This window comes from Mytilus californianus, unplaced genomic scaffold (assembly GCF_021869535.1).
Source record: "Mytilus californianus isolate M0D057914Y unplaced genomic scaffold, xbMytCali1.0.p SCAF_3, whole genome shotgun sequence".
NCBI lineage: Eukaryota > Metazoa > Mollusca > Bivalvia > Mytilida > Mytilidae > Mytilus > Mytilus californianus.
The window spans coordinates 104,753,460-104,780,652 of NW_026262679.1; the positions used below are offsets into that span (position 1 = coordinate 104,753,460).

The following is a 27,193-nucleotide window of genomic DNA, read 5'->3' on the forward strand; positions in this document are numbered from 1 at the left end:
ATTTTAGAATTTTAGATGTTGAAAGCATCTTGTAATAAATATAATTTGAAATCGCGATTTCGTCGAAACGCTAAAAGTCGTAAAAAACATAATTTAAGCCAATAAATCCTATAAAAAGTCAAATAACGATTTCAATCACATTGACGGATATGAAGATTTTGCATTGCTGATCATTTAGCTGTGTACAGTTTCTGACTTTCTATAATGGTTAACGGCAAATATTAGTTCTTATTGTAATTAAGGGGCAATAACTCCTAATACGGAAACAATTAACAATTTGATAATGTTTTAATTAGTTGATTTATGTTTTTTTTTATCGCCTATTATTTAAGCTGTAAATACACATAACTTGTAAATATTTAAATTTAAAACAGAAAAAAAAGAATAAATCTGCAACCTTTTGGGTTACTAATCACCTGAGGACAACGTTTATTTTGATAACAAGTTTTTATTTTTACTGTAAATGAATGGTAAACGATTTACTCCTAAATTTATCGAAAAACTATTGTATTCAATACGAAAGTTCTGTTATATAAGATAATGAGGTAGTGTAATATTCAGAGTATAATTATATCCGACTTTTGTGAAAAAACATAACTTTGAAAGGAGTGTAGCGTATCAGAGAAATAGCTCCTACCACTATTAACATATGCTTTTAAACTCTATTATATAAATGAGTTCCTAAACATGTTTTATAAGCACAAATCAGTAGAACCCTGCTTTGTTCGGTAGGAGCCTTCATAAGGAGCCAAAGAGTATGTGGTTCAGTGGTTGTCGTTGGTTGCTGGCAGTCATATTTGTGTTTCGTTTCTTACTTTGTCATAAATCAGGCCGTTGGATTTTTTTTTCGTTTGAATTGTTTCACATTTTGTTATGTCGGGACCTTTTATAGCTAATTATACGGTAGGGATTTTGCTCATTGTTGAAGGTCGTACAATGACATATAGTTGCGTACATCAACGTTATTGGACTCCTGTGGATAGTTATATCATTGGCGATCATACCAAATCTCCTTATTCTATATTTAATTCATTCGTTGTTGAAGCGCTTTCATCTACGATATTTTCTTCATTAGAAGTTGTAGGTAAGAATGATAACAAAAAATAACACGTATTTACATATCCACCCTTTACGATATATGGTAAATCAGATGAGCTGCACAGATATATCATCTCCAAGGTAACAGCATCTTGCAATTTCAAGCATACAATAAAAATTTTGTTTTCGTCGTATTTTGCATAAATTAAGGTAAAACATGTATTTTGATGCAACTGCAAAGTCTTATGATTTGATATAATTTAATATCTGTTTTATGTTTAAAAAGATAGTCCATTTTCATTAGCTTTACAACCTTTATATATAAAATTTAGTGCTTTCATTTTGTGGGGATAATTTTCAGTCACTTGTTGTTCGTTACCTAAAATGATCTTCAATAAAAAAAAAATCCCTTCAAAGCTCTCAAAAATAATACTTTTGTATTTCTATTTGAAACCATTTTGAACAACGCAAAATACCATTAATTCTTCAAAGGCATTCTTCATTTCAACATTAAATGATAGACGTACTTTGGTTGAGTATAGTTCTGTGAACTATCAATATTCAAAATATGGGCACGTGTTGCTCTATAACACTTTACAAAGCCAATATTTGCCCTACGGATAATCCTTACAGATCAACAAGTATGCAGAAGGATAAAGACACTTCATTTTAAGGGTAATCAACATTAAAGAACGAGAAATAATGCACAAATAAACACTCTTCGGCCATTCACAGCTGACAAATGTAAAGAAATCATTTTGGAAAAAGCGAGGGTTTCTTTTAACTCCTTTTTTTGGTTTACTTTTTAATTTACTAATTATCTCGGTAAAATGGTACTTCAAAGCATTATACATGTTAATCTTGAACAAATAAACCTCGCACGTCAATATATCTGCTATTTAATTAATGTAATACCTTTGAACATTGATCTTTCAACAGTATACCCTTTCTGTAGAATATGTGTTCTTTCATTCAAAATAAATGATTAATCACTAGGCGCTTGTTAGAAATGCACTTGTCCCTACTATTGAAAATAAAAATTATTCAAAAAATGATGGGGGTTTTCCATTATATTCCAGTTTTTCCTTATCTTTCCTTTTAGAGAAATGTTGGTTATATTATTTTCAAAATGAGTATATAGTGTCTAATAGCTGTATCTGTTGCATTAGCAGGGTAGCAATTTTTGTTATTGCGCTCTTATGAAATAGATTGATACTTTAGAATTTTGATGTTAACTCGAAGATTCTTAATTCTAAATTTATCCTTCCGTTGCACATTTTTAAGCTGCATTTGCCTCAATACTTTCAGATTTTTTAAATGTAGATTCGAGAACCACTGATGAAAATTCATTTTCAGAATGCGCATGCATATGGTGTGTCAAATTTAATACGGTTACATGTGAAATAAAATATACTATAAAACACTGCCTCATTATTGTTCAAGTATAGCATTAATATATAATTAGACTAGAGACAATCTAGTTTTCAGTTGAAATGCGAAGTTTGTCGAGAGTGGAGAAATATTGTACCGCACAAGAGCCGGTGGTGGCATTTGTTTCTGTAATTATACTAAAACGAAATGTAGGCAAACTTTGTCGATTTGATATAGATTGCGTTTTTTCTGTGAGACGACACCAGGCAAGATCGCCTCAATGCATGACGTCTCAATAGCAGAATTGGAGGAAAGCAAGAAAGAAGACGGTATGATAAGGCCACTTTTTTTAGCCCCTTGAATTCGAAATTCAAAAAATATTTTAAAAATATTCAAATAAACATCATTCAGATGTTCATAAGACATTAGTCTGTCACACATCAGTATTTACATTTTATATGTTTCTCTTACATATTGGTATTATGGCTTAAGACTTCTTAAATGTAGCGCAAAATAGCAAAATCTGCCAAAAGTAGCCTCATTTTGATATATTGCCATTAATATTTTTATACGATGAGCAAGGGCTTAAGCAAAATAGATAATTTGCTACAAAATGATTGTTACAAAAATGTTTATTTGTGTAAAATATTTTATTGGTTAAAGCTCTTGCTCACATATAATTTGACCAAAAAAATGCGCGAAATGGCTGTTTTAGGTCAAATACTTGAATTACGACATGCCTATGGGGTCATAGTAACATTACAAGTGACATGTCTGCACTAAAGATTCCATATCAAATTAAATAGATCAATTACGAAAAAAACTATCACACTTTTGAATGATTTGAATAAGTTTACTAAATAAATTATGGCTTTTGTCATAGTTACCTCCTCTTTTTTTGACAAATGAAGAGCCGGGATCAAGCGAACGACACATTTGTTATAAAAATATAATCAACATAAGTCGAGTTAAAATAAAATAAATGTAAATCCAGCTCGTATCATTTATTACGTAACTACAGAGTACAGTACGAACGACCGAGACTGCACTCGGAAGAATTAGACTGCCGCTGATTCATTCATTCGAATGTTGTTCAAATACTTCGCCTTGCAACAGGCCACTTATATAATTAGAAGCCAATTAAAAGAGTTGTTTAAGGAATTCTTTCATAACCACAGACCGTGGCGGTCTCTTAATGCAGGGTATCTGATCAAGTGCTCTCTACATTGTATTCCAAACGGATGTGGCTGCTTACTTATATTTGCCGCACAGTCAAAAGAACTCTCCCTGTCTTACTGCAACCAATGGAAGTAATCAAGTTAATATTATACTTCCATGTTGCAACATAGAAATGGTCCAGGTGACCATATAGCTATACCCCAGTCATTCTTTGGGTCTTTGAAATGCAATGTATGAAAGTTGTTCATGAACTTAATGAGACTTTTGTATGATGAGATAGTCTTTTGTCTATTTATTGTAAAACAAGAACAAAAAGGTTAGGAGCAAATGATAATACATTTTATTAAATATGAAAATACTATCAATAGTAGTTTTCCCAAGTAACGTCATTATGATTCGATGTACATTATCTTATTTTCAAATTTTAAAGCTTCAATTATCTGTATAAAATTTTATTGCAGTCTGTTTCCCGCATCAAAGTAGTTGATTCAGGTTTGTGTTGAATCACACCTCAATGTCACTTTCTGAGTCTGATGGACTATATTGTGATGGATGACTATTGTCTTGTCCTCCCAAACTTCTTGTTAACGACCTTGTCATTTCATCTTCAGCCTTAATACGTTTGTGTTTCGTACGCCGATTTTGAAACCAAACCTTGACCTGCAACACATAAAGATCAATTTACATTTTAATGAATCTCTAATGCATTGTTCAAAAGTTTAATTGTCGATAGAAATGATTAATATCTGCAATCCAACTTTAAGTAACATTCAACGAATGGTGCAATACTAAAATTATGATTTTAATCACGCAATCAGATAAAACAAGTAGAAATTTGTAAAGCTTCATTTAACACAATTGTAAATGTTTTCCCTTGTTTGTTAAATAAGGCATTAGTTATGATTATCCGATAGAGAAGTGTGAAAACCTTAATTGTAATAGTGATTTTTTTTCTTATTTGCTATGTACTGATTACAACTACGCTGAATAAATCATTCTGAAATTTGCGTTTCTAAATATTATTTTTTTGTAATAGACGTAGATGTATATGAAATTTCATGTGTATATGCATGTGTTTCTTATGTCGTAATTTGTATATTTGTCCATGTAGTTTTTGTAGATCTTTAGATAACCCGCTGATCTTCTTCAATAAATCATTTTTGAAATGTAATTTATAATGCTTTTGTCAGCACTGACGAATGCACAAAAACTTGTTTTGTTCCTTAAACACCGAAGTCCATATTATTGCGGGTCATGGGTCAATATGTTCTGGGTAGATATCCTAACCACCGTGTAGGTACTTGTAGATATTCTTAACACCTTGAACTCTTGATAAATGATCATGTAAAAACTGTATTGTAATATGAAATTTATATAGGTTATTAGCCCATAAAATGTCGATCTGAGAATAATACAAATATCTCATTAGTATTGTTAACGACGCATAATTTAAGACTATCTGATCCCGATCTTATTCCGATAAAGTGTCATATATACTGACATATTTCCATTTAGACAAGGATCTAAGTGACAGGACTCTAATTGTAAGAACGGGTAATTCTAATGCCTTATTGGCTAAGAACAAAAGGTAACAAAACTTTTTTCACACTATGTTTTAATTTGAGATGGCAATTTTTGTTCTGTATATAATGCTGCACGAATTAGTCCTTAAGATGGCATGTCGAAATGTAGCGATCCGAGCCAGTTTCGAGTATTGAATATCTCGATCATGTCTGAGACGAAAATCAGTCTTCTGATTATTGTATTCTAAAACCATTAGATGCCATTAAATAGTAAAGAAAGTAAACGTTAATAAATGTATTCTAAATTATTCAAATTCGACCATATTGCAAAAATCATCCAATATGAAGTATTAACTTCTTTATGTGATTAAAACGAGCAAGGAGTTCAATCAAATTTCTACTGGTACGATTTATCTTGCTTTAAAGTCCCGTAGAATATAACCAATTACAAATTTAAGGGTTATCGATGCTTTTTTTTTCTTTTTGTGGAGATATTGGTGGTTACTTAAATCCAACTGCAAAGATAGCTTGAGTGATTTTGACCTTTCCGTAGTGACTAACGAGCTCCCTCCTTCGATTGTGTGGGATGTTTTAAACACAACCAAAGTAATATCGAACCGGAAATTATTGCTAGAGAGGAGAGTATCACACTCATGTTAATTGTACCAGTAACAGTTAGATTATATGATTCACGCGAATACTGAAATGATATTGTATGGATTAAAGTAACATTTAAAAAAACCTTCAACTTTGGAAACAAACGACATTGCAGAACCAATCGAACGAACCCGAATATTATACAAGGAGAACTACTGAATATCGGAACCACGTTTATCATTGGGATAAACTCTTATGCTCTGGGTGAGGTACTGTTTCTCTTACATTAAATGTAGTAACGATATATGAACGGGGGAAAGGGAGAGTCGAAAGAACACGTGTTATCGGGTAGATAGTCATTTGAGACAACGATATTCTCAAACAATATTCAACAATAACGGCACATTTCTGTCGAAAAACACACATAAAAGCAGATGTTAGCCAGATAGGTAATATACCACTGCATCTTAAATAGAATGAAAGAGTTACTATCCATCATAACCTACTACTTCATTAAATGAGATGCCGAGTGACCAGAAAAAAGATATAAAATTGAAATAGCACACTTTCTAAATTCTGTGCGTCCGAAGCTATTTTCTGGATTAACCTTCACTAGGAACTCTCACCACCTATTTAGAAATGCGAGCAAAAAAGGGGCTTAAACAGAATAGCCACATTCACCCAAGGTTAATTTTGCCTGAGGGTTTCTTGGTAATTCTGGGTAAAAGCCTTCGAACGTTTGTCGGTTTAATCGGAAAGTGAGTACTTATTATCACTGTTTTTTTAGCATAACATTGCAGAATATAACTTTTCAATGTGGCCCTATTCAAATTTCAGATGTGAAATGACTCTACAAATATAATCTTATCACCCTTCTCAAAATATCGTTAGGATTTTTGAAAAGAATGATACTATTGACGAAATGACAGTTGTTTGCCTAATATCCATTGGCCAATCTTTCATACAATTCCAAACGAGAGTATCAATTAGGATGCAAAATGGATTGATCTGTATAATGGTCGGGACTGCAACCGTAAAACGGGTATTTGTGTAGAAGTAGTAGTTTGTATTGCAAGGAATTTTCTAAACCCTCTTAGAGGGCACGCTCTTCTCCCAAAACGAGACATCTTTACGTTTTTCATTCATACTACTGGACATGGACGGACAGAAGAAATACAAGTCAAGTTGACCATATTTTAGTATCCAAGTGAAACCGTGAAGTGGGTAGGGGCCTTATATATATATAGTTTGCTAGCGGTATGGGTTCTGCTGATAGGTGAAGGCCGTACGGTGACCTATACTTGCTAGCATCTACTTTTTTTTTCTCTCTGGTGGATTTGTCTCATTGGCAAGCACAATAAATCCTCTTATCTTTATATTGTAAATAATATTTAAAAAAAAAAAAAAAAAAAAATCTTATCTTTATATTGTAAATAATATTCAAAAAAAGATAAAAGAAAGTTTTTAAAAACGCTAGAACAATTTCTTCTTTTGTATATACTAATAAAAGTATTCTACATCTGAAACTGGTGTATCTTACCCATGCAATGCATCGTGGTTTTATTTATTGATTATAATTTCATGCTTAACTTATGAGAAAATGATAATATGTTCTGGCAATTTTATAATTTTGAACGTTCATATCTATTTTAACTGGAAAATATGTCTAAATGTCTTTAAATGGCGTCCATCCAGACGATAATGTAGCCCTGTATCCTCCGACGGGAGAGTAGCTGGTACAGGAAATTGACGATTGGCAATTTGCTCTAACTTAAAAATACCTGCTTCAATTTACATGGACATTTTTTAGCAAAATATTGTTGTCCTGAATATCTTTGAAATATTTGTTACTGGGTGTTTAAGCAAATGTATATATAGTCTTCATTTATTTATAGCTTTGTCGTTAACAAAGCACACTACGGACAGCCCGAGTTTGAACTTAAAATGGATCAACGGTAAATTGCATTTTTAAATCGCTAATGAGTTCTAATCGACAATAGATCATTTTAAATGCCGATATGAAATTCCGCTGCAATAACTTTACACAATAAATGTTACTTAATTTATAAGTTATTTATTACACAAGTCTAGCTGCATTCGAAGAGGTAAAGGGTTAATTGTCTGTCAAGTCACAGTTTTGTTCAAAGTTAATTTTCCGTATTCAAAATGTATCCTCAAATTACTTAAATACCACAACATGTTGACCTTGGTGAGAATTTATTGCTTCAACATGGTAATTTACACAATTATTTTTTAACAATTATCCATTAATTTATTCGTTACTGGATGGGAATATCACAGTTGGAATACTGGACACTTTATGAATCGACCATATTGAATAAAAAATGATGTTATTTAAAATGTTAGGAGAAAAGATACCATTGGGACAGTCAAAAATTTAAAAGCAGAAGGAAAACTACGGAAGCCGATAAGGGCCATTCAAAAAAAAAAAATTTTATGTCGTAATTACGACATAACATGTCGTAATAACGACATCACTATGTCGTAATTTCGACATAACATGTCGTTTAAACGACATCGCTATGTCGTAATTTCGACATAACAAGTCGTAATTACGACATCACTATAGCTATGTCGTAATTACGACATAGCTATGTCGTAAAAACGACATCGCTATATATATAAAAGAATATGTATTATGATTGCCAAGAGACTAAATGACACAGAAATAAGCAACTATAGGTCATCATAATGCCCTCAATAATGAGAAAAGCCCCCGCATAGTCAGCTATGAAAGAGGGACGAAAGATACCAGAGGGAGAGTCCCCGAAATGACAGCTGTTTAACAATTTAATTCAAACGAGTGAAAATAACGGTTTTAATAATGTACAAACAAAGACCGAAACACGAATATGTAACACAGCAACAAATGACAACCACTGAATTACAGACTCCTGACCGCTATCTGATAATAACGACAACCTTATAGTTTAACTTTTCACTTTTTGAAGCGATAGGAATTTCAAAATGGTCGCCAGTAAAGGCAAAGTATGTATCGTAAACAAATTCATCTTTTTTTTTTAGAATATTGAACACTTTATGCAATCAAGCTTAATTAAAGTTATTCACTAGCACCTCAGACTTGCACATACTAGAACTTTATTTATAATCAAGTCAAATGAGACCCAGTTGAATAGGGGAGCAATTCAAGCTCCCTGGATCCTCTAATTATGTTTGGCATTGCAGGTTCTGAATAAGATGAATTTTAAGCTTTTCCCAATAAAGACTATGTTAAACTTTGGACTCATAGTGCTCAGACCCACGGATCTCTGTACCTTCATTTGTACACACTTGAATCTTAATGAACTACTGAGGCTTGAAGCAAATTATAACTGTATTGCTATTGTTGGTTCTTAATGAGATTCTTCAAGCGTCCTCCCCATTGAAGCCCTATTAAAACTTTGTACCCCAAGTTCTTTTAACCACTGTTCCCCAGGACAACTATTCCTACAAACTTAGAGGGAGGTTTGGGACCCCGCTAACATGTTTAACCCCGCCACATTCTTAATGTATGTGTCTGTCCCAAGTCTTTAATTTACATATTTGTTTTTCGTTTATTTTTGTACATAGAATAGGCCGCTAGTTTTTCTCGTTTGAATTGTATTACATTTGTCATTTCGGGGCCTTTTATAGCTGACTATGCGGTATGGGCTGTGATCATTGTTGAAGGCCGTACGGTGACCTATAATTGTTAATTTCTGTGTCCTTTGGTTTCTTGTTGAGAGTTGCGTTTTTGAACAAACCAGAGTATCCCAAAGACTTGATAACCTCTGTAGGCCCCAAATAAGACGAAAAAAAAACATCAAAATTGGAGAGAAAACAGAAAATAAATGGTTTCTAACCTCAGGGATATTAACCCTTGGCATGCTGAATTGTTATCAGAAATTGTCTAAATTTCGAGTATTTGTAAAAATATGCAAATTATATGCAAATGAGCTGTACCCTGATGCTGATGCATACTGATTGCATTAAATCTAAGATAGCCAAGGGTTAATATCCCTGAGGTTAGAAACAATTTTTTTCAGTTTTCTCTCCAATTTTGATGTTTTTTTTCGTCTTCTTTGGGGCCTTCAGAGGTTATCAAGGCCTTGGGATACGCTGGTTTGTTCAAAAACGCAACTCTCAACAAGAAACCAAATGACACAGAAATTTACAATTAAAGTCACCGTACGGCCTTCAACAATGATCACAGCCCATACCGCATAGTCAGCCATAAAAGGCCCCGAAATGACAAATGTAATACAATTCAAACGAGAAAAACTAGCGGCCTATTTTATGTACAAAAATAAACGAAAAACAAATATGTAAATTAAAGACTTGGGACATACACATACATAAAGAATGTGGCGGGGTTAAACATGTTAGCGGAATCCTAACCCTCCCCTTAAGTTTGTAGGAATAGTTGCCCTGGGGAACAGTGGTTAAAAGAACTTGGGGTACAAAGTTTTAATAGGGCTTCAATGGGGAGGACGCTTGAAGAATCTCATTAAGAACCAACAATAGCAATACAGTTATAATTTGCTTCAAGCCTCAGTAGTTCATTAAGATTCAAGTGTGTACAAATGAAGGTACAGAGATCCGTGGGTCTGAGCACTATGAGTCCAAAGTTTAACATAGTCTTTATTGGGAAAAGCTTAAAATTCATCTTATTCAGAACCTGCAATGGAAATGCAGGACTTCATAATTTACACAAATCTGTACATGCCAAACATAATTAGAGGCTCCAAGGAGCTTGAATTGCTCCCCTATTCAACTGGGTCTCATTTGACTTGATTATAAATAAAGTTCTAGTATGTGCAAGTCTGAGGTGCAAGTGAATAACTTTAATTAAGCTTGATTGCATATAGTGTTCATTATTCTAAAAAAAAAAGATGAATTTGTTTCCGCTACAAACTTTGCCTTTACTGACAACCATTTTGAAATGCCTATCGCATCAAAAAGTGAAAAGTTAAACTATAAGGTTGCCGTTATTATCACATAGCGGTCAGGAGTCTGTAATTCAGTGGTTGTCATTTGTTTGCTGTGTTACATATTCGTTTTTCGGTCTTTGTTTGTACATTATTAAAACCGTTATTTTCATTCGTTTGAATTAAATGATTAAACAGCTGTCATGTCGGGAACTCTCCCTCTGGTATCTTTCGTCCCTCTTTTATAGCTGACTATGCGGGGGCTTTTCTCATTATTGAGGCCATTATGATGACCTATAGTTGTTAATTTCTGTGTCATTAAGTCTCTTGGCAATCATAATACATATTCTTATATATATATATATAGCGATGTCGTTATTACGACATAGTGATGTCGTAATAACGACATGTTATGTCGAAATTACGACATAGCGATGTCGTTATAACGACATGTTATGTCGAAATTACGATATAGCGATGTCGTTATAACGACATGTTATGTCGAAATTACGACATGCTATGTCGTAATTACGACATAATTTTTTTTTTTTGAATGGCCCTTATCGGCTTCCGTAGAAAACAGACAACAACATGCTAAACAAAAGAAATACGACGAAATAACAAAAACAACTCCACAAATCACATGGAACATGAAGGTGAATTTTTATTATGAATGACATTAAATACGTGCTATATTTTGTCTTACCTAACGTCAACAAATAAAACGGCGTAATTTTACATTGACAAAGAAAGGACAGTGTGCGATTAGGGCTTTATTTGTTCTAACCTTTAACTGCAATTTAAACTTTTAATTTAAGATTTCAATTAATGTCTGTTTAAAAGTTGTGGTTTGGGAAAATTAAAAACAAAGAGTTATTTACGTCACAATAAATGAAGTTTTGACGTCATGAAAAAGACCTTCTGTTTGTATTCTTGAAAAATACAAAGGTTTTGGTAATTTTTTAATAGTTTTTAGACCCACAAATATTGAACGCATGCAAGTACCAACTGAGTAATTCACCACAACGTTTGTTTATATGTTTATATTTGTGACACTTGTATGCGCTTAAAAAAACCGTCCAAGTCAGTTTAATTTTTTTTCCTTTGACTTGAATATTTTCCGGTAGCACTTTTGGCGAAGAAATGATTTTTCTGCATCTTCATCACTAATTAATAATTCTATTAGATTATTAGAAGGAAATCTGTTCCAAAAGCTCAAATCTACTCATTACTGAAAATAGTAACATTGAAACAGCTTTCGTTAAGATAAAAAAAAAAAGAGGTATAGCAAGTCCCCATCCACCATACACGCAATATTTGATTTCACTTCAAGGCTCAAAATTCAAAAATATGAGGCCTAGTCAAACTCATATAATTATCTAAATGTTTCTAGTCAATTTTTCGTTCATCCACTGTTTAAAATTGTTTTCAGCCGCTCTTCGTTGCTGTCGAAAAGGATTATAATGATATCAAAATAATTTTTCATGAAATGTTCCTTCGAAAATGAGATTTTGTTTTTGTTTGGAATTGAAAGATGAAACATGCATGATAGCTTTACTTTATATTGAAACTACTCAAACTTAAAAAAAAAAAAATGCAGTGTTGAACCATATTTACGCAATTATAATTAAGACTATCTTATTTTCAGAATATCCCATATAAGAAATGATTTCAAGGAAATTGGTTCCAACTTAAATTTAAATTAAAAATGCTGAAAAATGTTTCAATCGACACGCCATTCACAAATATTTCTCAATTAAAAGAATGTCTTGAAATAAAAACAGAATATTGACTGTATTAAAAATATTTATCTTTTTAGTCCAGCGTCGGTCGAATAATTACATATACATTTAGACCATATATTATCCAATCTCTGCATAAACTAGAATGTGTAGGTGTCTAGCATGTTGAACTGTCATGAACTAATAAAGACCACCGCAATCGATGTGAATTTTCCTTCATTGGCTTCCTCTATACTAATTTGAGTTCATTATTTACTTCAATTTAAGCATAAACATTCATAAATTGTCGAAAATCTTATCCAATCCGTTTTATATTAGTAGTATACACGAGATAAGACATCTTAAGGAATACAAGAATTTGATAGATACAAAATATACAAATTCAATGTAGAATTGCATATAGAATATTGAATTGCATCGAATTTTTTACGTCTGACAAATTTTAAGAATTATGAAATGCGATTGCTGAAATGTTACGATTGACAATTACCATTCGAAATAAAATACTTCTTTGTTCATCGTGGTGCTTTTGTTTAACGATTATAACGTATATATGCACCCATTTAACTGAACATGATATGTATGTGGTTATTTGTGCATTTTAGATTTAGATAAGAAAACTTTTAACAACCATTTGCAGATTTTTCAATCAGCAAGATTAACCATATAATATCTAATAAGTATGTGTCAGAAAGCATTTAATGGGTCTGTTCTGCAATAAATATGATCTTTCACATCTCTATCTAATATAACGCATGCAAATGGTATCAGATGTAGTTACTTCATACACAAAAGTTTCTAGTATTAAAATTATATTTTGAAACTAATTGAAAAGGTACCTTACCTGTGTTTCAGTTAAAGCTAGTCCTGTGGCCAACTGTTTTCTTTCTTGTCCAACAACGTAGTGATTGTTCTCAAAGGCATGTTCTAGGCGTAGTAACTGAGAAGGGGAAAAGGCTGTTCTCATTCGTTTTGGCTTCCGCAAGTGTGGGAAAAGTAAATTGGAATTTGTACCTGCATATAAATGAAATAATAATCGGTATCATTGTAAAACAAATAAGGGGGTTTACATTATATCTCAGTGATTAAACTTTTGTGTTATATTTATTGTCAGTTTTGTTCATATCTAAATTTGGGTATTCGACGATAAACTGGATGATTTTAGTAAGGAATTAGCAAACTTTGAAACTTGCATTAATATTTTCCAAATATCAGAAAAAAAATCCATGGTAATATTTTTTTTGTCATGTGAATGATGTATTTTGTTATATTTTTTATGATTCAGTCTTCTATTTTTGTTTACCCAATTAATACATAAATTAATTAGTAATTAATATAAGAATACAGAAATTTAAAGAGGAAATGTAAAAAGTAGAATAAAAATGCCTTGTTTTTTAGTATTCTTATTCTTTTTTATATGTGATTTAAATTATTTCTGTTTAATATATAGTAAAGGAGAATGTTTTAAATACCTTAATGTGCTCGGCTTGTTAATTTATTTTTATATATTATTATAAAAGCATTTATTGTTTTCATTAACATCTTGAGAAAAGGTAACCTAATAAATGGTTGTTTTTATTTTTTTATATTCTATTAGTTTAAACTTAATGCTGTAAAACACGAGATTTACTCTATATAATAATCATAAGAAATTATCTTGAATGTTTCAGGTTCTTGTAAATATCTCAATATACTAGTTTCAGTTATTTTATCCTTCTTTCGGGTTGTGGATAAACAATTTCAATTTGCTTTATTTCAAAAAGAAGCGGTAGCACTACCAAACAGACAGCCGATGCCTGCAATGTGTTGAAGTTTCACTGGTTCGTTTAAAGTATTCCCAAAGTCTTTGTGTACATGTAACACTTCAACACTGTCTTATATTGTGATAAAAAGTCATCGACCAATGTGATTTATAAACACAACAATTAACAAAAATACTTACCTTGATTGCTCGGCTGAAAATTGTTTGGGAGTTGTAATGGCAAATAAAAAGGGTTATTTCTCTCATTAGATCCAGGAATGCAAAAAGTTCTGAAATCTTCTTGTGTCCGAGACATATATTCTTGAGACAAATAATGTCCATACTGCGCATACTGCAGTTTTCTCAAAAGATTGTCATTTGAAAAAGCATCATATGTTCCGAACTGTAGTGGTACTCTGCAGGCGTCGAAGTGTTCTTCACTGTTTCGGTTTAGAGTACATGAATTGCAGTCATCACTTTCTGACGAATTTTTACGTTTCCGTCTCGGTTCCTTATCTTGAGAGTTTGTTTTCTCTTTGTCAGTATCACCAAGTATTGACTGTATGGTAAACCCTGAGTTGTGCCGAGGAGTAGAAATTGACATGATTGTCATTTTTTTATCATAAAACCACAGAAATTTTAATCAACATCCCAATAATCATTCACCTAGAAATATTATTGCAGTTTCAACCTTAGCGGAAAATAAATTTATGATTTCCTTTATTTGGTGTAATCAATATTATTTTAATTTCAAACAAAGAAACTGAATTGAATGATAAAGCTCCGCCCTCACTATTTCTGACTGACTGGACTGTTTCATAGTGTCGATGTCGGTGTCGCCTCGTAAGGTCAACAACTCCATTTAAATCTAATCACTAAAGTGGCAGAGGGCGGTCTTTAAAACGTGTTAATTTTACATTACAGACTGATTCATAAATCAAAAATTAAGAACCGTTTACTGCTTAGAACAACAAATGTTTAACAACAGCAATATTTCTGTCATATGAAGAAAACCAGAATAAAAAACTAATGTAAAGCCTAAACAAAAGCAAAGTTTAACGATGATGAAATATGTATTTATGGTTTGTTTTTAAGTATATTTTATGAAGTATTTTACAGATAAAATGAAATCTAAAAAAAATACTGGTAGAGTTTTTTAATCCAATATCTTCTTTTTCTGTGACATTAAGTGTGACAAAATAATAAAATAATATATTCATTGCATCAGAATAATAAAACATTTGCTTCTCTTTTAACTTTTTGTGCTACTATGTTTCAGAGCCCATTATACAAGGTCCAGTTATATTCGACGATCTGTATTTACGAATACGCGTATTTTAATGACAGTAGACTACATCGTAGACACTGGACTTCCCGTTTTATATTCCGAAGAAAACAACATAAAATTTTAAATATTTGAAGGGTAAAATAATTTTTACAATTCTGTCCTTTAATTGAAAAAAATAAATGTTAAAACTCTGATCACTTCCGGTATATTTGAATGAGAATATTTGGATATCAATGAGAACTCACAGACAAAAAGACATCTAGCAGTCAAAATATGCCATTCTTGACACCGAATCGAGTCTAAACAAGTTGTTAATATATGTCTATTTTATTTTATTTCATTTCATTTTATTATCATTGATTTATTGCACCCTCATGATCGTAAAATTCTTCCACCTAAATATTGTTTTGAGTATTTTTGCAACCCACATGTTTACAAATGTTTTTTACTTGTATTTTGATTTTTTACACATGTGGGGACATTAAATCCAAAAAAAATCTGTCCTTGGTCAACGCACTACAACACAAAATTTCCCAAATGACAAAAACATAATCAAGATATGACGATAAGATCTTGATTGCAACTATCCCATTGAACTTGAAGCGATGCAAAAGATACAGCTAGCTATAGGTTTTCATCACCCGTCGACTTACTACTAGAAATTGACAGTGAGGGTCGATTGAAAACTTAACTTTACGACAAAAGAGATGGCTTCAGTTTTGTAGAATTTCCTTGCTAATGTTGCTGATGCAAGCAAGTTATTGAACCAAAGTTTATTAATGGTAAAGCTGAAGTACATGTAATCTCTTAAGATGCCATCATGATTTCGTTGGCCGTTATGAAACATCTGTGATTACAGATAATCATGGCTATATATCATTTGTCGTAATCATAATGTCACAATTCTTTTTATTGAATACTTACATGTAAAACTTATAATAAAAAGGATAAGTAGAACGATGTTCTAGTTGTGTAACTTAACATTTTACAAAATTTGTTACTACTATTTGTTTTACAGTAACATATGCTTTTAAAAAGTATTGTAGTGAGTTATACCCACCATTGGTGTTAATAAGATATAAATTCTTATAAATTCTAAGGATCTACTACAAAATAGCTAGTCATAATAATTTGAACTTGACAACAATAACTTCGGATTTTCTACACTTTATACTATTATACCTCGTGCATGTTTAATTGAAAGATCGATTACACTGTCTTATCAAGCAGTATTTAAAAAAAAATTGGAATCGTAAATACATTCTTGTTTTATTTCACTAAAAATATTACTCTGTGAAGAACCAAACTGATTCCAAAAAGATTCAAAACACTCAAGACGACATCATCCTAATGCTGGACCTTTATTTATCGTTAACATATTTGTCGGGTTTGGTGGGTTGGTATTACAGTAAACAGTCGGTAAGTGGGCACTTATTGATCATTCCTATTGACCAGCTTGTGTATATACACAATCTTTTCAAAAGACAAAAAACATCTTTCCAACGTCTTTAATTTCACGTTCAAATATACTGATGAAGTCCTGTCACTCAATAAGCCACATTTCAGCTAGTGTTTGCATCTTTTATATCCCAGTGAACATTACATTAAGGATACCATTGAACTAGAATGTCTACTTCATATCTGGATCTTTTTTCTTGAAATTGACACAAATTAGGACAGATTGAATGAATTGCTTTTGTACTTTGTCTATAGAGTGTCTATATGCCATGTTGCTTTTCTTTGTTGAAATAGTTATTTGTTTTTATATTGATTAAGATTATATTACAATGTTGACTGTTGTACCCCAATTTTTGACATTTTTACCTATTATGTCTGTTTGTTTTGCTCACACATTGTTGTCAATATGATGGAATATATGCGATTGTCATACAAGTAAGAGGTTTAAGCTATAAAAAAAGTTAAATTCACAATTCTCTGCATAAGGGAATGCCTGTATCAAATCAGGAATATGACAGTTGTTTGATGTGTTTGAGCTTTTGATTTTGCCATTTTGTAAAGCCTTTGCAAACAACCCTACTGATTCATACAAAATATTCTCTGATGCTAACATGATCAAGATGCTTGTTTGTTTGTTTATTATTATATTTTTATTTGTTCCGTTTGGGGGACGAGTTTTTCAAAGAACAAATGGTAGTCCTATTGGAACTAATCGTGCTGCTGATCTTGCCGAGTTTGACATTTATTCTTATAAGGGATATAAGGGAGATTTCACACAGGAACTTCTCAGGAAGAATGAAAAGAAGCTAGCATTATCCTTTAACTTCATGTTCCGCTATGTAGATGATGTCCTCTCACTAAATAATTCAAAGTTTGATGATTATGCTGATCGCATTGATCATTTCAAACTTGAAATAAAGTATACACCAGATACAGATAAATCTTCCTTGTATCATGACTTGTCTAGAAATTGACAACAAGGGTCGGTTGAGAGCAAAATTTTATGGCAAAATGATTATTTCAGGTTCCCGATTGTGAACTTTCTATGTAACAACACTCTAGCAGCGTCTGCACATGAAGTATATATCTCTCAGTTGATATGATATTCCAGAGCTTACGTTTTCTCTCATAATTTCCTTTATAGAGGATTGCTGCTTACTGTGAAGTTATTTAACCAAGGGTTTTAGCAGTAAAGTTGAAGTCATCCCTTTTAGAAGTTTAACGGACGCCACCACGGGTTGATTGATCGTATACAATATATGTGTCACAGATGACCACGGATATGTTCTAAAAAAAGTTTAACAAAAATACCGAACCCCAAGGTAAATTCTACAAGAGGAAGCCCATAAAAACTGACAAAATCGAACGTTGAGCTTTATCAACCAACGGAACAAATAGAAAACAATAATTCCTGACTTGGTACAGGCATTTTTCGGAGAAAATGGTGATTTAATCCTGGTTTTATAACTAGGTTAACCTCCCACTTGGATGACAATTGTTAAGAGTTCCGTTATATTGACAAATATGGGTGATCAACCTAAACCGACATAATAGGTAACTGTGACTATAATTGGGAATTGCCCAAACCACAACCCCGTCGAATTTCCTCGAATGTGACCTACCGAATTAAATTTATCACCGATTTTGTACTTACATGAAAGCAACACGCCGGACTCGCGTTTCGTCTGCAAAAGACTCATCAGTGACGCTGGAATCAAATATTTTAAAGTAAAATAAAGTACGTAAAGCAAGTTAAAGAACATTGGGAATCCGAAATTCGTAAAGGTTTTGCCTTATTCCTTATGACGATTTTCGACTAATTTTACCATTTTTGCATATCATCTTGAAATTATAACCAATAATTAGAACTTGTGGTCAATAGAATTATCAATAAGACCTACAAAAACACTTCATAATCAAAATCATCCGTAGACTCCTTATATCAGTAATGCTATTAAAAGACGACTTTGCTAATCTTATTGTTTTGTCTGTTACCTTGAAAACAATTACAGATAGACAAAAACTGTAAACATAAAAAAAAAAAAACGATTGGCAAACAAGATCTACATTAAAGTCTTATGACTAAGCTTTTCTATTCACTGTTTTTCTAGTATATGGTAACTATAACTGCAGATTTGACAAAAATAAATTACTTATGTACGCTGCTCCTGTCTTGATCGGACAAGGTTGCGTATTTATGCATACATCCGACACGCATTGCAGAGAGTGTCTTATACAGATGGGTCATGAATTCACGTTGACCGCATTACTATACCCTTTAAATCCTTTAAAGTAAGTTATAGAACATGAGGGTTCAACCGCAGTATTGGACATTGACATGAAAGATATCACTGTGAAACATGGCACCTTCAACGATAATGTTTGAACAATTCAAGGTTTAGTAAATAGTAAATTTATGAATATGACAATATCAATGATAAGTCATGTCAACACAGAAGTGCTGACCACTGAGCAGGTGATACCCTCGGGGATGAAGCCTCCACAAAGAAACAAATTGTCGGCATTCCTATGGGAACGAACTGTGCACCTCTCCTTGCCGACCTCTTCTTATTTTCATATGAATCGGAGTTCCTTAAGACACTTGTCAAAAACAAGAAGATCAAAGAAGCCAGGTTATTTAATTTCACTTTCAGATATATTGATGATGTTCTTTCCATTAACAATCCGAACTTTCCTGATTGGGTTCCCTTAATATATCCCCCAGAACTAGAAATTAAAGAAACAACAGACACGGCTTCCTCCGCCTCATTTTAAGACGTATACCTCGAATTTGACATACACAGTCATCTCAGTACCAGAATCTAAGACAAACGAGACGATTTTAATTTTGAAATTATCAGTTTCCCCCCACCTTAGTAGCAATATACAAACTTCACCTGCATATGGAATATACATTTCCCAATTTATTCGGTATTCAAGAGCTTGCAGCTCCTACTCAGACTTTGTAAAACGTCACCAGTGTCTGAGCAGAAAGTTGATGAACCAGGATTATGTCAAAGAACGTCTCGTCCTTTTTCTAAAAAAGTTCATCGGAAGGTACCAAGACCTTGTTGATAAATATTTCGTATCAACTTCACAAATAATACACGATGGTCTTGAAGTATAGATTCTGCGTACTGACGTTGTTTATCATCTTAATAACGTGTTATAGTATTCTTTTATTTGTATTTACTAATATTACTTTTACTGTTAAGTCTGTTTTTTGTGATATCCATTTGACGTGACTCTGTACTTATGTATCTCGTCATACTTTGAACGACAAAATTATTTTATTTTTTTTATTTTACATTTACTGTTAATTCTGTTTTTTTGTGATATTCATTTGACGTGACTCTGTACTTATGTATCCCGTCATACTTTGAACGACAAAATTATTTTGTTTTATTAATATTACTTTTACTGTTAAGTCTGTTTTTTTTTTTGTGATATCCATTTGACGTGACTCTGTACTTATGTAACCCGTCATACTTTGAACGACAAAATTATTTTATATCTACCTGTTCAATATTTTTGTGATTTTACTTTTTATTGACCCAGTGGTTGTAAAAGAAACTCATCGATGATTCGCCAGACGCGCGTTTCGTCTACAAAATACCCATCAGTGACGATCAAATCAGAAAAGCTAAAAGCTCAAATAAAGTACAAAGTTGAAGAGCATTGAGGACTCAAAATTCCAAAATGTTTTGCCAAATACAGCCAAAGGTCATTTATTTTTAAGAGTAGAAAATCTTTAGTACATGTTTTTCGAACAATTGAAAGTTTTGTTTACAAAAAAATTATAAATATGACCGTATTAATGATAATTCATGTCAACACAGAAGTGCAGGCTTAGAAAAAAAATAATTATCAATAATCAATATATGTGGTAAGAGCCGAGCTGTGGAAAATGTGCATTTCCAAAATTAGATAGAAACAACTAGATTCATGAAAGAAAAAAACAACAGGTTTGACGATTTTCACATGGGACAACGCCCGCACGTTTTATTTGACACCTTGTATAAAAAATATGGAGATATCTCACTTTTCCCTCAAATCATGGAGCATTGGCCCTGTTAGGAGCTACTTTTCATTTTTTTTAAACAACACATCATTGATAAATTACAATCAAGAAATAACATTTGATAACCATTGAAGTCTAGAATTTTTCTTTTTGAGCACTCGTAGATCGGGTCAAAGGTCCTTGTTATAATGTCGACTGTATTTGTTTTCAAACACTATTTTGAGATAACGAATCACTTTTTTCATAAAAGAGCAGACGTTTGTGTCTATTCAAAATAGGGAAATAATTGGGTGGTTTTGAAAAGGGCACTTTTCGGCGTCCTACACCAACTCGATAAGTTTGGACGTTCAGTGACGTCATATGGACATGTATGGGGCATTGGACACGCTTAAAGGGAAGGAAACAATTCTGAGTGTTACATATTTAATACATTGAAAAATGTATTCCCAATACCTAAAAAACATATAAGATGACCATTAATCATTGCTGTCATATAGAATCGGTTAGGTATTATGAGTGCTTCCTATATTTAGTCAAAAGTCTGGTTCCAAAATTAGAATTGTTTTGCATTGTATGCATAGATAACATAAAATCTTCAAACTAAACGACTATATTAAGCAGTACCATTGGCGAACAGTATCTCCCAATTTTCTTTCTATGTGAAGTTACTGTTAGTGCTATTGTGGTTCGTAGTCATTATGATTAAATGGATTGGGTTGTTTTAAGTAGATGTGTTTTAAATGAGGAAACCAAAATAGCCATCATGTGCCTGTTGCTTTAAGAGTATGTTTGTTCCCTGTGTAACGAAAAAGCTATAAGTTACATGATTTGATGATTATAGCTAATCCATTAATATAATGTGTACATTTTATAAAGTTGGGGTAACACAAAGAAAGCATTCAAATGATCTTTTCTAACCAAACAATCCTATGTAATGTAAGTATTACAGCGCTTTCTATAGGTTTGATGATGCCACCAAGAACCAAAAGTCTCCAAAAATGAAAAAGAATAACTATCTGCACTATACTTTTACAACGGTAGTAAAATAAAACTCGATAAACAGTTTACATGATGGTAAGGAAAGACTAGTAATCTTAGGATATCTACGGATGAGTATATTTTAAAACACTTCCGACAGCACAAAAAAATTCACTGACTGTGTATAATTTAAAGATTCTCAAATACGACATTATCAAGATCGTTATACCCAATTGTATGGAAAATATGTGGACCATAATGTTAGGTTGTATTGTACTCTCTCTTAATGCAATTTCTAACGCACTGTGTAAACTATTGAGGGTTTACAATTTCATCAACCCAGACAGACTTGTTTTGTTTTTAACTTCCAAATAATTCAAATATTTAGGCTAATTACCAATAAGGTTATACGAGAGTTTAATTAGTTTATAAGTTACTATTAATAAATTTGATTAATAAATGTTAACCTCTTGTTTTCAAGCGTGGCATTGAACTATGTACCCGATTTGGCAATTTTTCTTTTATGAGTGACAGATGAATAAAAATTCAAAATAATAAATAAGTATCAATTACACAATTTCATAATTAAGTTACTCAATTATCGCAATCTTATGATTTTTTCAAAGATAATTCTAATGTCTCTTTAAAGCTGAACATTTCTAAACTGACAGTTTTTGATAGTACAATTTGTAAATGTTCCCTTCTTATGAGCTTTTCTTAAGTTATTATATAGAATTTCAATTTTTTATCAAATTAGTGTCATATTTTAATGACTACTATTTAAATATTATTAAATAGTTTATTTTGACACGACTTCAGGGCCAATTAAGTACTAAATACCCAATATCAAAACCTAATCGTATTCAATACATGAACCATCCTAGTGTAAGCATTGAAAACGAGATGTTTAAATACATGCAAAGGGGTGTACTTTGATTTTGAGGTGACTTTCTGTTAAGCATTGATAAATTATCTTGTAATTTCGAAATGTGTGGTTCGTCATAAATCTTAACGTAAAAGATAAAGCAAAACGACACATAAATATTCATTCCACTCTAATACAATTGCCAATGACTCTAAAAATAAATAACACGGAAAAGACCAGCTTTACACTACAACTATCAAAAGAAAACATACACCATTCAAGCTAAGTTTATGAAACTGATTTATTTCTGATGATACATTATTGATCAGGAAATTCCTGATCATGATGTGTTGTTATACATAAAAAAAAGTTCATAAACTTTTCGCTATTTTTCCTTGTTTAATATATGACGTGTGAGTTAAGATGAACAGTTTAACTTAAGGATGTTTGCTCCTCTTGTTTTTTGAATTTCTGCCAGATTTTCGGAATCCTCTGGTTTTATCCATGTATTGCCATTAAAAAAAATTTGCCCACTAACCCCTACTTTTCTTTTCATAATTTTATTACATATAGTTTAAAAAGCCATATTTGAAAATCTTATAAAATCCTTGTTATTTTTTCATAGTTTTAGAAACAAAAAAGCCGCCAATGTTAAAAGTATGAAAAATCTAGAGAGAATCATTTCCCGCCAAATTTTCAATGGCTTTTATCTCGAAAACAAGCACACGGACCCTTCATTTTTTTCTGCTTTTTTAGTTCCTTTATTTATATACTATCATTTGATAACAGTCTTTTAAAAAGCTTGTTATTTTGAAACAGAGTAGCGAACATCCTTAAAGGCTGTTTTAGTTTTTTAAATCAGAATCAAATTATTCCGCAATTGTTGCGCTTCTCTGGGTTAATATTCGACATGAAGAACGATGATATTCAAAAGTAACGAATCACAAGAAGTATGCGAAGAAGTTTATTAACAATATCCTCAACTGCTTAAGGAGGTAACACTTGATTAAGGGACATAACCCTTAAAAACCATTGTAACGTTTGTGTCAATCCTTTTCATAAATATATTATAAGCTTTTTAGAAACACAGATAGTTTTAATTCTATTTCACACGAATGCTTAAATAGCATTGAAGAAAAATGTCTATTACAAACGCAATCATGATTTTATTAGTTATCTCCCAAGTTAGATAACAGCAGTTACGAAAGATATTGGACAGTTGACAACAGACCAAACCAACCACCAACAACTGACTCCTCTGGAAAAATAGCCTAATCCCTTACGACAAACAACAGCACATGGTCAAGATAAGTTAACTTGGTACAGTCACAAAAGTGGTGGGGTTAAACAAGTATGACGTGTGCATAAACCGCCTCCTTGTCTATCTAGACCATATGTCAAACAGGTTTAGTCAAAATTTAATGACCTTCCTTGTCAACGCATATCACGTTTATAATTAATGCAACTTTTGCTACTGAAATATTATCAAACAATTGAAGTCTCATTTCATATAAAATTAACAGTTGAAGCACTTGAATTTGTTATGAATAGGACAAGACAAAGGACACATGATACTTTCAGTAATGGCCATTTTAAAGACATCTCATCTTCTAATAAAAGCAAATCAATTAAAACAATCGTATTAGCGTTGCGATATGCTATTTTATTCTGACTCTATATGACAGAAAATGGGTTCAAATTAGATGAATTAAGAGTCTGAGATCAGAAAATAATTAGTTTGATGTAAAACATGTTTACGGTTAATCGAAGCTATTTGTCGTCTAATTGTTAGATTTTAGATCTAACATGATTGTCCGTGTCATACAAACAAATGTCGAACATTGGAATAAGGACTGACTACAATGAAATTCAATAACATTGAATGAAATGATTAGATTAGATATTAGTGAAAACAAGCTTACAACTAAGACGGATGGTGTTACACAGAAACAATCTTCGATGAGAGCTTTAATCACACCCAAACACTCTATCTTATAGTAATTTAGCGTGTACTTGTGTTTACTAACAAAACAGCATGTTGATGAAATGAAAGCACAATGTTCATTTCTGTATGGACGTCAATTTCCTTTATATGGCTGTCAATGTACTTGGGATAATGACATACCGTAGGGAATACTGGAATTCAAGAAATGCGAAATAAAACTATAATTTTTAGTTTTATCCTGTCTGTAGGACTATTTAACTAGACAAAATATTGTTCTAAATGTTGAACTATTTTTTAAAACAAAACATAGAGAGAGAAGAAAGGAGACAAGAGAAACCTATGGTCAATCGAAAATCATAAGTCGACGAAAAACTATAATAATGTGATGACGAAAAACAGACGAAATGACAAACGTCAGTTAACAAAACACAACATAGAAAATATATAAAACAAAAGACTGAACAACACGAACCCCACCAAAAAAATAGGGGTTGATCTCATAATTGTATCGATTTCTAAGAATATTCAACTTCGATAAAAAAAAAATTAATAACGGAACAAATGTAAATTCAAAAAGACATCGGGTCAACAACAGGGGAAATCATAAACAAATAAATCAAAATATTTCTTCTATGGTATTATTTTATAATTCATTGTCATAGTAAAAGATCTAGGTGCAGTTAAGAAATGACAAGTTACGAGGCAATCAAGTCTGAATGAATTAATACAATACCGATATTAGTACGGATAAACATTATTATAATATTTGTAAAAGAGGGGTGAAAGATATCAAAGGAATAAACAAACTGACAAAGGGCTGACTTCAAACCAAAAACGACTAAAAGACAATCAACAGTATACAAACACAAAACTGAGAAACACGAACCCCACAAAACCGATGGGGATCGCATGTGCTCCGGAAGGATTAGCAGATTAGCATCTGTCGTCTTGCTCATGTAAGTACATAACCGGTGATAGGTATAATTCGGTAGGTTTTTCAGATGGGCTTTTTCAAAAAAACATGAATGAAGGCAAATGTAGTCTAAACTTCAAATAGACAGAGGCTAAATAACACTAAACTTATTAGGGGTCAAAATACAATCTTTAACAGTATACATACATGTCTTCATCATAAGTCAAGTTCTAAATCGCCATGATTGTAGACAAGCCTGGAAAAAAGTAATAGCAAAATACAAAGTCATCTAAATAATGTGGCGGGGTAAAACTAGTTTGAAGGCGCCACCCCCTAACCTGGGACAGTGGTGTAACAGTACAACATAAGAACAAACTATAAAATCAGTTGAAAAAGGCTTAAATCATCTGATGGATATAAATAGAAATACATTTAACAAGAACGCTGCAAGAATTGTAACAGGTTTACTTTAGAGGAACGAAGAAAAAGAAGAACATTACAATTGTTTTATACAATTCAAAATAATAATGCCCCATAATATTTTTATAGTCTTGTGACCCCTAACATTCAAAGTACAACACAATATCCCTTGCGAAATGGACAAGATATTATTTTACCATTTTGCATGCTGACACTGACTTCTCAATCATTTATTACCTCAACAATTAAACTTTGCCATGGAATTATCTGAACATGTCAGTTCGAAATGTATACTTATTATCAAAATTCAAAATAGAATTAAAAAACACAACATTCGAAATGAGAATCCATCTCAACATTATTTATATGGTCCTAGAAAATTGAATATAATCTTAACCCAATTTAGATTTATGAATTATGACACATTTAGAGCTAACATTATATCTGATCCAACATGTATTTATGGATTGGATATTGAGGACATGCGCCATTTTTTCTTTAATTGTCCCTTCTATTTAAACGAAAGGGCTATTCTGTTTAATGGTCTCAGCTGACTTCCTGTAGACTGTAATTAGGACTCAAAACTATTTGTTTTGGGAAAATATTCTATTATCTATGATCAAAATATGAAAAAAATTAAACACGTCTTAAATGTTATAAAGAGATCACAAAGATTCCTCGTTGTATAGTATCAACATAGCTACATCACACATCATCATTATTATCATCATCCTAATGTCTATAAAAAAGAAGATGTGGTATGATTGCCAATGAGACAATTCTTCACAAGAGACCAAATGACACAGAAATTAACAACTATAGGTCACCGTACGGCCTTCAACAATGAGAAAAGTCCATACCGCATAGTCAGCTATAAAAGGCCACGAAACGACAAATGTAAAACAATTCAAACGAGAAAACTAACGGCCTAAATAATGTACAAAAAAATGAACGAAAAACAAATATGTAACACAGCAACAAACGACAACCACTGAATTACAGGCTGCTGACTTGGGACAGGCACATACATACAGAAAGTGGCGGGGTTAAACATGTTAGCGGGATCCCAACCCTCCCCCTAACCTGAGACAGTTGTGTAACAGTACAACATAAGAACAGAATATAAAAATCAGTTGAAAAAGGCTTAACTCATCAGATGGATACAAATAGAAATGCATATAACAAA

At 32.2% G+C, this 27,193-nt stretch overlaps 1 protein-coding gene across 1 annotated transcript; it reads right to left on the minus strand.

Annotated features, from left to right (window-relative positions):
- Positions 1–3,905: 3,905 nt before the first annotated feature.
- On the minus strand, positions 3,906–14,924 carry LOC127735660 (homeobox protein ceh-2-like). The gene is made up of 3 exons (XM_052245904.1): positions 14,321–14,924; positions 13,223–13,392; positions 3,906–4,248 (listed from the first exon to the last, which is right to left on the minus strand). The coding sequence occupies exons 1-3, from the start codon at positions 14,730–14,732 to the stop codon at positions 4,093–4,095; spliced, it is 738 nt and encodes a 245-aa protein (XP_052101864.1). The 5' UTR covers positions 14,733–14,924; the 3' UTR covers positions 3,906–4,092.
- Positions 14,925–27,193: the final 12,269 nt, after the last annotated feature.